The sequence below is a fragment of the Prionailurus bengalensis genome, chromosome A1 (assembly GCF_016509475.1).
Source record: "Prionailurus bengalensis isolate Pbe53 chromosome A1, Fcat_Pben_1.1_paternal_pri, whole genome shotgun sequence".
NCBI lineage: Eukaryota > Metazoa > Chordata > Mammalia > Carnivora > Felidae > Prionailurus > Prionailurus bengalensis.
The window spans coordinates 173,367,786-173,381,037 of record NC_057343.1 but is presented as its reverse complement, the minus strand read 5'-3'; the positions used below and the strand labels follow the sequence as shown (position 1 = coordinate 173,381,037).

Genomic DNA, 13,252 nt, shown 5'->3' with positions numbered 1-13,252 from the left:
TTATAGGACACGCAGCCAGTGTCTGTCAATTGCTTGTTGGTGTCAGAACAACAGCCACCCCCACCTCCACCACCACACACACTCATTGTAATTGGGTCCAGAACTCTTAAGCTGGGACCACATATGATTTTATTAACAGCACATATGAATCTACATACACCAAGTTACAGACTAAAAACTCTTATACAAATAAAACTATTTTTCAAACATGAAAACTGAATTGTGATTAATACTAACTTTTTTTTTTTTACGGACAGATTTCAAAAGTAGAGCTACAACCTCATTTGTGTGTGAGTGGGGGGCAAACGCAAAAGAACTGAAAACTAGTGAAAAGACAGACGCATGGTTCTAAAACTGCCTTCCCTCAGGGGCTGGAGGAGGAGGAAATGGGAGAACATACATCTCAGGAATTGGTGTTACATCAACCTTTACCTCTTCCTTCAACCAAAGAAACCATACTTACTCTGATTACCAAATTGGGCTTCTGTGTAAAATAAAAAAACTACTCATCTCTTCTAGCCTTAAAGTTCTTCTTCAAATAACATTTGTTACTCTGATGAAGTCCTTCTCCACTTCACCCCCCAATCAAAAAGGCTTTGGATTCTCAGTGTCTAAAGTCCACTGAGGATCTTTTACACTGTAGTAAGTCCTTCCCTCTGGTTTCAGCAACTCCTAACCAACCAGTGGGGCAGAAGATATTAAAACACATGGCCAGGGCTGAATCTCTTGCAAGATCCAGGTGTAGAGGAGCTATTCCTACTTATTTCTTTCATCGTTCTGCCTTCTCTTGTCAGTTCGATGTACATCTTTCTACATTCCTCAAAAAAGGCACATCTCTCCTTCTCTCAGGCATGTATGGTCCATGACTCCCAACTTAGGCTCCTCCATGACACCTCACTTCTATAAATTCCTAAGTATGCTAAACCTTTTGTTCCTTATCTTAAAAGCAAGGTGAATATACTCACTTGAAAAATGTTCTGTGGTATACAGAAAAAGGAGAAACATTACTTGTATTTCCTACTTCTGGAAATGTCAGACTGGGTGTGCATGTATATACTTGGTATTTAAAAAAAAGAAAGAGTGGCACCTGGGTGGCTCAGTTAGTTAAGCGCCCTACTTCAGCTCAGGTTCATGATCTAATGGTTCGTGAGTTTGAGCCCCGTGTTGGGCTTTGTGCTGACAGCCCAGAACCTGGAGCCTGCTTCAGATTCTGTCTCTCTGCTCCTCCCCTACTTGTGTTCTCTCTCTCTCTCTCTCAAAAAATACTAAAAAATTTTAAAAACATAAAAATTTTTTAAGAAAAAAAAAAAAAAGAAAGAAAGAGGGGCACCTGGGTGGCTCAGTTGATTAAGCGTCTTGATCTCAACTCAGGTCATGATCTCATGGTTTGTGAGATCAAGCCTTGCCATCAGGCTGTCACTTGGGATTGTCTCTCCCTCTCTCTCTGCCCCTCACTGGTTTGCGTACACATGCACACATGCTCTCTCTCCCCCCATCGCCAAAAAAGAGTACACTTATCTTAAAAAAAAATTTACATGCATAAGTATTTAGGGATTAAGGGGCATTATGTCTGCATTTTATTCCCAAGTTATTCAGCAATAATAATAAAAACCATACACACATATGTATCAAATGTAATAAATCAAATATGGCAAAATATTAATAGGCAAATATATTCTTTGTGTTACTGTTCTTTATTTTGCTCTATACTACTTGTAATTATCTCAATAGTAATGCATTTAGTGCATTCAAATATGTACTGTGTGCATATTAATAAGTAACAGGTACCATCCTACACACGGACTTCAGAAATTAATAAAGCAAGCACTGCTCTTTAAGGAACTCAGCCTAAAAAAGAAAATAATTGTAATACAATATACATGCCAAGAGGTAGGTGGATACTGTAGGAATACATAACTCAGTCATGGGTTAAGGTACGGTGTGAGTTGTGAAATAGGGTGGTTATCTCAAGAAGGTGTCATGGACAGCACTCTAGTCCGCTGGATTCACTTGAGCTGGACTTGAAAGATGAATAGGAGTTTGCCAGATAGGAAAATGGCATTCCGCTTAGAGCTGGGAAAGACTATAGCTGAAGAATCATATGGGAGGAAGTGGTACAATATGAGGTAAAATGAAAAGAGCCATCAGCGCTAAACATAGCTTCAAACCCTGTACAACCAAACTTAGAACAAATATAATAAAGTAACAGATATAAACTCCCAATTCTAGAAGTGATGAAGATTGATTTGCCTCTAAAGTTAGGTATCCAGGGGCGCCTGGGTGGCTCAGTCAAATAAACACCAAACTCTTGATTTCAACTCAAGTCATGATCTCATGGTTCAGGAGTTGGAGCCCCAGGTGGGATAGATATTCTCTCTCTACCTCTCTCTGCCCCTCCCCACTCACACACACACACTCTCTCTCAAAATAAAAAATAAAGGGGGCGCCTGGGTGGCGCAGTCGGTTAAGCGTCCGACTTCAGCCAGGTCACGATCTCGCGGCCCATGAGTTCGAGCCCCGCGTCAGGCTCTGGGCTGATGGCTCAGAGCCTGGAGCCTGTTTCCGATTCTGTGTCTCCCTCTCTCTCTGCCCCTCCCCCGTTCATGCTCTGTCTCTCTCTGTCCCAAAGATAAATAAACGTTGGAAAAAAAAAAATTTAAAAAAAAAAATAAATAAAAAATAAAAAATAAAAAATAAAGTTAGGCATCCATTCTCATCATATTTACCAGGAAAAGCTTTTAATAGCTCACTCACATACACAGACATCAAAGACAAAAATTTTGATACCACATCTTCTATGGATCAAATCCATTCCTGTATTATAGTACATAGTTAATTTTCCTGGCACAGAGAATAGCATTAACTTCTCAAATGATATCAGATAAAAATCCCTAAGTAAGATTAAAAAATGTGCTGCCCAAAGAGCACCAGCACAATGAAATCCTCTCCCTATTATCTAATATCTTTTATAAACCTATAGGAAGAAGTAGAATAAACGAACCAATTGTTCCTCTGTACAAATTCTAACAAGATTAAGTTATGTAAATGCATATTAAAGTCAGCTTCATTACAATAAAATATACTGTTTTGCTAAATAGTAAGCAACAAAATGAAATCCTGAAAACACAGGAATCACTTGCTTATTCAACAACTGGTATTTCACCACAATTAACAATGAAAATATACTGAAGTTATCCTAACACATCCTTTCAACAATCTCTAGAAAACATTTTCCCATCCTTGTCCTAAATCTACTTCACTGAATAAAAGTAATCAGAACTTGGGGCGCCTGGGTGGCTCAGCGGGTTAAGCATCCAACTTCGGCTCGGGGTCATGATCTCACGGTTCTTGGATTCGAGCTCCATGTCAGGCTCTGTGCTGACAGCCCAGAGCCTAGAACCTGCTTCAGATTCTGTGTCTCTCTCTCTGCCAGGCCCCGCTCACACCCTGTCTGTCTGTCCCTCTCTCTCTCTCAAAAAAAATAAATTAAAAAAATTAAAAAAAAAAAAAGGTAACAGAACCCAATTAACAAAGGTGAACCAAAAGGTTAAAGACAGGAAATTTCTAATCAAGATGGCACGAAGGTTGGGGCACCTGGCTGGCTCAGTCAGAGGAACCCCCGACTCTTGATTTCAGGGTCATGAGTTCAAACCTCATGTTGGCTGTAGAGATTATATAAGTAAGTAAGTAAATAAATAAACAAACAAACAAACAAACAAAAAAGATGGCACTAAGCTTTCTATTAATTATTCATACCTTGTCCCTGAGAAACCTGCTTTCAGTGTTTCTTTCAGCTCAGATCACATAAACAGTTCTTATAAGATGGATCAGATTCTGCTTTAACAAAACACCTCTGGACAGACACATATAATGAAATAACAACATTAACTTAACTATAATAAACCAAATTAAAATGTTATTTAGCAACTTAAAACAAGCTTAAACACTCATGACAGAAACACGTAACTTAAAAGAAAAAAAAATTAAAAGAAAAAAAAAAGTTTACAGCATTAGCCTAAGTCTAATGGCAGCTAAAAAATTTCAGATAGAACACTTCCTGACAGGTTAATACAAGTGAAAATTAAAAGGAAAACTGTAATATTAACATGAACTCCTACAAAAAATAACAATCTGGTTTTAAACTAAGACATTGGTGATACTCCCCCCACCAGGGCCACACAGCACTGCTTCTGTTATACTGCAGCACCACCAAGTGGCAGAAACATACACTACAAGTCTAGGACTGCTAGTTGAACACTTTCAAACTCGAAAATGGCAGCTGCTTTGCACTGAACTTTGTCCTACCAAAATTCCTAAGTTGAAGGCCCAACCCTTAATGCGACTGACTGTATTTAGAAATAGGGCCTGTGAGGAGGTGATAAAGGTAAAATGAGGACATAAGGTTGGGGGCCTAATAAGGACATTAAGGTTGAGGGTGTTCTTATAAGATGACAACAACAAAGGGCGAGCTCTCGGCACTCACACAGGCACCCAGGAAAAAGACCACATGAGCACAAAACAAGAAAGCAGCCACCTGCAAGCCAGCATGAGAACCCTCACCAGGAACCTTGATCTTGGCCTTCTCAGCCTCTAAAACTTAAATTTCTGTTGAGTTTAAGCTACTCCATCTGTGGTATTTTGTTATGGCAGCCTGACTGGACTAATATAGGAATGCTCAACCTTAACCCCCAAATTTTTCTCTCTTTATAACAAAGGCAACCATTTAAAAACCAAAAATAAAAATCAAATTCTAATCCAAAAATGTAGAAAAATTAAAGACAAGTTTTTTTCTGACATGTTCCTTTATCAGCTAAAAGAGGATGTTACTTAGATCTGAAAGTTTAAAAGGATTAATTCTCACTATCAAAAGGAAAAAGTCTTTCCTTGAAATTAAGGGTCTGTGGTTTCTAAGAATACCTATGCTTTCCTCAGAGCAAGGCAAAAGCTCTAAAACAGAAAAAAAAAAAAGTATACATATTCACCTGAGAAAGGTAAACGTTATTAGAAAATAGATACACAGTACTTAAAAATCACAAATTCCTTCTGTTTCCATCTCTGTGTGTGTTTAGAAATACCCATTTACAAATATTCCTTGACTGCCTATATTGTAGTAGTCAGAAACATGGACTGCAGAGCCCAACCAAGGTTCTGCATCCCTGTTCTGCTGCTCACTGTGAGACCTTGGGCATGTTACTAAACTGATCTGTTTCAGTTCTTCTCCTATAAAATGGAGCTGATCCTCTTCCATAATGGCTGTATCCCTCCCCACAAGATTCTCTGTAGCATCCTATCATTTACACTCCATTCTCTCATTCCCCATGCCCTAATAAACTTTTTCTTTCTTACAAATTATGGTGATCTAGAATTATTACTGAAATTAGCACCACATGAATAGGACAGTCTTTTATCTTAGTATTTCAGAGTAGAAAACAAACAAGATAAACTGAAGTGAAAACTGAGTGCCTCAGTTCACAGGTTAATTGCCTCTGCCCACCCCCATATCCTATATTTCTGCATCACCCAGCCTCTTACAATATAGTGTATAAAATTTGTCAGAAGGAAGGTTCTAATGGTAGATGTAGATGATCCCTTGGGTCTGGGGTACTACTTCAGCTTTGCAAATTTAAATATTTGATGTTCTCTAAGTTTCCTCAAAAAGATCCAATTAGAGAGACAGCTGATCTCACCAAATTTAGCCTGTTTTCCAGTTAATGTAGTCTCTTTTCTGGACCCAGACAATTATCATACTGCTGTAGGACCAGTCTAACTCTACGTACAGGATTAGCGATCAATTCCTCTAAGTAGGATGCTAAGCTTTCTATTTTGTCTTCCTTATGAGCATGAGGACCACAAAATTTGAAGACATAAAAGGGAAGACTTTACAACCGCTCCATTTAGTCTCCTACTATCCACAGAAAGGGAAAGGTCTTAGAGGATGTGTCAATTTCTCACCTGTTACCTTTCAATATTAAGGGGTGTGGGTAAACCTTCATTTACTTGTATTATTGGTCTATAAGCTATTGCAAATACTTACTTAGAAAGCGTTCCATACTGAATTAGAAAGGTAGAATTTTCAATCATTTTTAAAATCCTACTCCAAAGTAAATAACCACTAATGGTTTTTCTATGTTAAATAAATATGTTAGTGGTTTGTAAGAATTTTAAGTACTATCACTCACCAATAATTACATCCAAACTTAAACCAGGTGAACGTTGCTACAGGAAAATACTGAGTCAAGACAAAGTAAGGCAACAGATCCAAATGAAATATGCCATAAAATCCATACTGCCGTCTCAAAAATATCTCAAAGTTAATCACTACCACCTTAGATTTTAAAGATATTTACTTCTAGTTATGAAGCCCTTAAATAACTCTTAATAGTACGTGTATCTTACAAAGATTAAGTGGCTCACCCAAAGTCTCTAGGATATTGACTAGCATTTACTAGAAACGTACTGGAACAAATCTTCAACTCCTAGAGCAGTTCTCTCTCCATTATATTGTGCTTCTTTATAGCTCAACTTCTCAAATTTCAAGAAGATGTAATGTGATAAATGATAAGGAATTCATAAACAAGAATACAGTCCACAACGTATAACAGGTACTACATAATTAATGCCAAGCAAATGTCTAGACAACAACTGTTATTAAAGTTCAGAGACTACTATAGGATAGAGCTCACTGGTTAAACTTTAAAATAAACAGAATTTTAATTAAGAAAGAACCTTAGGGATGCCTGGTTTGCTCAGTTGGTTGAGTGTCTGACTCTTGATTTTGGCTCACATCATGATCCCAGAGATGTGGGATCGAGTCCCACATTGGGCTCCACACTGAGCCTGCTTAAGATTCTCTCCCTCCCTCTGCCCCTCTCCCCCGTTCCCATGTGCTCTCTAAAATGAAAAAGAAAAAATGAATGAACTTTAGAAATTATTCACTCTACAGAATGGCCACAATCAAAAAGATAAGAAATAACAAGTACTGGTGAGGATGTGGAGAAAAAGAAACCCTCGTGCGCTGCTGGTGGAGATGCAAACTGGTGTAGCCACTGTGCAAAGAGCATAGAGGTTCCTCAAAAATTAAAAATAGAAATACCATATGATCCAATAATTCCACTAGTATTTACACAAAGAATACAAAAACACTAATTTGAAGCAGTGTTTTTACATATACCCTAATATAGGGCATAAGCACCCCTATGTTTATTGCAGCATTATTTACAATAACCAAGACATGGAAGCAACCCAAGTGCCCATGGATAGATGAATGGATAAAGAAGATGTGGGGTACGTACACACGTACGTACATATACGTACGTGCGCGCGCACGCACACACACGAATACTACTCGGCCATAAAAAAAAGAACGAGATCTTGCCATCTGCAACAACGTGGATAGTCTAGAGGGTATGATGTTAGGTGAAATAAGTCAGAGAAAGACATTACTATATTATTTCACTTATATTTGGAATCTAAAAAAACAAAAACAGGGGCGCCTGGGTGGCTCAGTTGGTTGAGCGTCCGACTTCAGCTTGGGTCATGATCTCACAGCTTGTGGGTTCGGGCCCGCATCAGGCTCTGTGCTAACAGCTCAGAGCCTGGAGCCTGCTTCAGATTCTGTGTCTCCCTCTCTCTCTGCCTCTAACCCACTCACATTCTGTCTCTGTCTCTCTCAAAAATAAATACACATTAAAAAAAAATTTTTTTAAACAAAAACAAAAAGCAGAAAAAGATCCACAAGTACAGAAAACAAACTGATGGCTGCCACAGGGGAGGTGGTTTAGGGGAGGAACAAAATGATGAAGGGAGTGGAAGTACAGGCTTCCAGTTATGAAATAAATAAAACACAGGGATAAAAGATTCAGTATTGGGAACACAGCCAATGGTATTGTAATACCGTTGTATGCTGACAAATGATAGCTACACTTGTGGTAAGCATAGCATTGATGTATACAGATTTTCTGAACCACTCTAGTCTATACCTGAAACTAACACTGTGTATAAACTACACCTCAATTAAAACAAAAAAGGAGGGGGGCGTCTGGGTGGCTCAGTCAGGTTAAGCGTCCAACCGTTCAGGTCATGATCTCATGGTTCATGAGTTCGAGTCTTCCATCAGGCTTTGTGCTGACAGCTCAGAGCTTGGAGCCTGCTTTGAATTTTGTCTCCTCTCTCTCTGCCCCTCCTCTGCTTGTACTCTCTCTCTCCCCCTTTCAAAAAATGAATAAACATTTAAAAAAAGAAAAAAAGAAGTTATTCATGCTAAACCTCACTTTACAAATAAGAAAAGTCATAATTTGAGCTCGGTCTAGATAGGATTTGAATAGTTAGGAAAAGACAACTTTCCGAGTAAGGAGATAATATAAGCAAAGTTTAGAGGCTGAAACAAATCAGTTAAATTCAAGTAACAGAATAAATTCTTTTGACTGAGAATAAAGGTAAATTTAGGAATGGCTAAATTTTGTGTCAGGAATAAGGGATGGAATTTCAATAGTTTAAAGAATTAAACTTCATCTTACAGGCAGTGGGAAGGTAGAGTGGGTTTGAGCAACAAATGTAAATTTCTTAAGGAAGCACAAATTGTGCACTTGTCTGGAAGCCAAGACAATAAACATAAAACAGGGGTTGTAAATGCCAAAGTGTTTTACCAACTGCAAATCCAATTTTAAAACAAGGTAGAGAAGGAGTTAGAGATAACAGAATTAAAAATGGAGAATAAAAGAAAACGGAAACAAATAAGAATAAACGATACATGTGGACAAAAGAATCAACAGTCACCTTACAAAAGATAAGTTACTTCTTGCAGTCAAGTTCTAGAAAGAGGATTAGATGGTCCAAACAGTAAATTTCCATGACTAAAAAGTACTTTACTCAAAGCATAATCACCGAATGCTACCGTGTTTCAAACTGCAGTAACTCACCTCTCTAGCAGCACAATCATGAGGAGCTTCTTCTTTATTTACTTTTCCTTTTGGAAATCCCCAGCCTGATTTTGCTAGGTACCCCTGAACCAGTAGTACCTATAAAAATGAGCAGAGGTAAGAATAAAACTTGCCTTCCTTTCCCACACTCCTTTCTAGGTCAAAGGTGTTTGAAGTAACCTTCCTTCAAGTAACTGTTATCACCAATATTTTTATACAGTACTTGGTTTTAATATCTTCCAAAAGTCTCACTATACCAGTATGAAGATGGGCATTCTGCCCATTTTAAAGTATTTCTTCAATAAAGTGACATTTCTTTGCAATAAGTCATACTACAAGTATAAAATATTAGGACTCCGAATGCAGAAAAAATATACAAACTTTGGCCTTTCAGCACTAAAAGTCTATTTTCAAACCTCAGTTCAGAACATTATATAAATAGCACATACATTTTATTTATGATGAAAACAGGTGATGATTGCACTAAAAATCTTTTATTACACTCACATTTTCAAGTGTCTCATCAAGAATAATTGCACCATATGTTGGTACTCCCATTTTATATTCCTTCCATTCATCCAAAATTTTTTCCACATCTTCACCTTGAGGCAGCAAAAATGGACAGTGACTGAAGAGTATACATAGTGTTAAGGAAGCTACTTTCTCTCTAAATATAGCTTGAGTACTTATATATAAAAAGAAACCTATTTAAATCAACTATGAATTTTATATGAAATTACTCAAATCTTCACCTAAGTTTTGTTCCTCCTTCTTGGTCACTACCCCTCCCCTCTTTGTTTTCTCCTGAACAAGTCATTGCTAGCTTCTGCATTCAGCTGGACACAAATCAAGTAAGATTTGCATAGTCAGTCTTAGAGCTCTATGCTAACACAAATTCAGGGTCATGTGAACATCTCAAATACTTCTCATTAAGTGAGTCAAATTCACCACATCAGGAGTCAACAAATACTAAAACTGATCACAAGAAACAGAAGTACAGTATACATACATTGGTGAAAGGTAGAAACCACCAAACCAAGTAAAAGTGGTACCTCTGGGAAGGAGAACTAGGGATGATGTATACCACTATTCTCTACTGTTGAATGTCTTCACCATGCACATGTATTGACTAGTTTTATAATTAAAAACATTTTTAAGATGAGGAATTACTAAGAATTATAGAGAAAAGTAAATCTGGGCATTAAGTATAGCCTATTTCAAAAGAAACTGGGCATGCCCTGCCCCCCATACTGGGCAGAGTAAAATATTTTTTATTTTTTAAGTAGATAAAACCTAAACCTGTAAAGTAGATGCTCAGGCTTCCAATACTCTACTCTATCAAATGCCTCATCACTACAACACTGTTAATTATGGAAAGTGTGGGAAAAGATATTTGTTATGACAGTGTTTCTCAAACCAAGGATGTATTCTTAAGGGTCCTCAAGTCCTTTATGAACACATTTATTGTTTTTATTTTGATGTTAACCTAAAAACAGGTAATATGAGCATACTTTCAATCATTTGGATGACCACATATATCAAGTACTATGTGATTTCAGAGACCATATTGGTACTAGTACTACTTACTGCTGTGGTCTACTAAAAATGGAGGAAACTAATATACAAATGATGTATTAAGGTCAAATGATACATAATACAGAAAGGAATATAGCTAGCATAATATAGAAAGGAAGATTTCATTAACAGATATATAGCAAAGAAAGGTGGTGGAAAAACTGGTTAGTACAGGCACATCAAAATACCCTCAAAGAAGCACTATATTCACACTGTGACTGACAGTTGATTTAAAAAAAAAATCGTATTAAATTTATTTTATGAAAACTATTTTATAAGTTCTATAGCTTTTTATTTAAAAAATCTGTTTTCGGGCACCTGAGTGGCTCAGTTGGTTAAGTATCCGACTTTGGCTCAGGTCATGATCTCACGGTTCATGGGTTCAAGCCCCGCATCGGGCTCTGTGCTGACAGCTCAGAGCATGGAACATGCTTTGGATTCTGTGTCTCCCTCTCTCTCTGCCCCTCCCCCACTCACACTCTGTCTCTCTGTCTCTCTCTCAAAAGTAAACAAATATTTAAATAAATAAATAGATCAATCAATCTGTTTTGGTTTTTAGAGTTGTAGTAAAAACTACAGAGGCCCTCAAAGAGCCCAAAGAAGTCAACCATCTAGGACAACACTGTAATCAAAAGACAGATACTAGGTTAACCTCAATATACAATCTACCATATAATCTCACTATAATAGAATCTCAGCATAAATGCCTTTAATTGGGGAAGGGAGAAAAAAGGACAAAGCTTGGATATAACATTAACCCTTTCATTCTATACAAGCCTGCCAACATTCTGGAAAGGTACTTCCCAATAATAGTCTGGCTTTATATGTTTAGTAAAACCTCTTATGTGTTTTAAAGTCATCACAGGTTTGGAGTGCCTGGGTGGCTCAGTCGGTTGGGCATCCGACTTCGGCTTAGGTCATGATCTCACGGCTCGTGAGTTCAAGCCCTGTGTTGGGCTCTGTGCTGACAGCTCAGAGCCTGGAGCCTGCTTCGGATTCTGTGTCTCCGTCTCTCTGCCCCTCCCCTGCTCATGCTCTGTCTCTCCTGTCTGTCAAAAATAAATAAAGATTAAAGTCATCACAGGTTTTTTTTTTTGAATCTTAAGTATACATCTTAAATAAATGTTTATTTCTTCCAATAAAATTTTTACCATAGAAAAACAAAAGTATGCACGAAGCAGAAAGAACTCCTAATAGTTCAGAGAGGAAGATACTTATGCAGTTCTTCCTCTTTCCTCTTCCTACAGTGTTCCTAATAACTGCAAGGTGCATCACCATGTCCATAAATTAGTGTTATCTTACTTTTCTACCCATTAAACTTAAAAAAAAAAAAAACAAAAAATAAAGATTTAACAAGAGAAATTATAAATCAACTGACTACTATTTACATTTTCCATTTACTCATTTTTTTCTACCCCAAAACCACAAAATGAGTTGACTGAACCAACTACAGTTCAAGATATACTTAGAACACTGAAAAGAATCTTTCTAATGTTTTCTTTCCTCTAGTTACTTTATTGTGAGAATACAGTATATAATATATGTCACATGCAAAACACGTGTTTATTGGCTATTTTACTGGTAAGGCTTCTGGTCAACAGTAGGCTATTAGCAGTTAAGTTTTGGGGAGTCAAAGTTATACACAGACTTCACACTACACAGAGGTCAGGACTCCTAATCCCCACATTGTTCATGGGTCAACGGTAGTTAAGAGGTTATACTGATTAAAGTAAAAATTTGAAGCACATGCCCACTTGTAATATATTCTTACAAGAATATAGAATACATATAATCTTTTTTTTTAATAATCTAGTGAATTTTTCTTAAGTACTCTTCTTATACTAACATTTTTACAAATACATGAAAAATCTGTTCTAGGTAGAACCATCATTTAGACAGTAATCGTCCTCCAAAATCCTGCCATTATAAAGATAATGATATCTTGATACAATTAATGATGATACAAATTTCCTCATGGACAACTCCTCTCAACCTCTAGTCCCAGTTCCTTGTATTCCTTGTCCTATCCATTCCCACTTCTCAGACCAATTCCCATAGCAACATTCTGGACCTTGCTATCACTAAAACTATTCCCGCAATTTGCCTGAAATAAAACATCATGACCATAACTTTCTACAGCATTCTTCTAATTAACTCACATTATATCATTATTGTACATTGATCTTGACTATATTCATTTGTCTGCATTAGCACCCTCCTCCTGCTTTTATTTTCTTCCCTAAACAATATGGCTTATCACTTTAATCAATCTCTTAGCAATTTCCAAAATTCCTTTGCCCCACTGTTCTCTGAACACAGATCCCTAAGCAAAACTTTAACCCAGGAGAAAATCCAGGATGCCCATTCTATACTGACCTTGCTGAGCACTTACTGAAGAAAAATCCCAAGGCTATACATAATTTATAAAAAAGAAAACAAAGGTACAGAAAAGCTCCACAATTTGCCCAAGGTCGCATGGCAAGTAAATGGCAAAGATGGGACCCTAACCCAAGTAAACTGGCTCCAGAACTTATGTTATCAACTTTTACTCTATGCCCTTCAGTAGTACCCTATCGTAACTTACCATACTGCACTAATAACTTCCTTTCATCTTGAAGACAGGGACTGAGACCACTTTGTTCACTACATAATGCCTGGCATGGAGTAAACACTCACTTATTTAATGAAATCTATCACATTAGCAAGAAAGGCTTTTCTCCATACAACTGAATAAACATAACAAAACAAAGTTCTGGGCT

The 13,252-nt window shown here is 37.3% G+C and overlaps 1 protein-coding gene across 1 annotated transcript in view; it reads right to left on the bottom strand.

Annotated features, from left to right (window-relative positions):
• The window catches only part of DCP2 (decapping mRNA 2), a 48,059-nt gene that overhangs the window by 14,556 nt on the left and 20,251 nt on the right, over positions 1-13,252 (bottom strand). Inside the window, exons 3-4 of the mRNA XM_043589029.1 lie at positions 9,426-9,553; positions 8,919-9,017 (exon numbers count right to left, since the gene is read on the bottom strand). Coding sequence (XP_043444964.1) covers positions 8,919-9,017; positions 9,426-9,553 — 227 coding nt within the window. The remainder of the gene's footprint in view (positions 1-8,918; positions 9,018-9,425; positions 9,554-13,252) is intronic.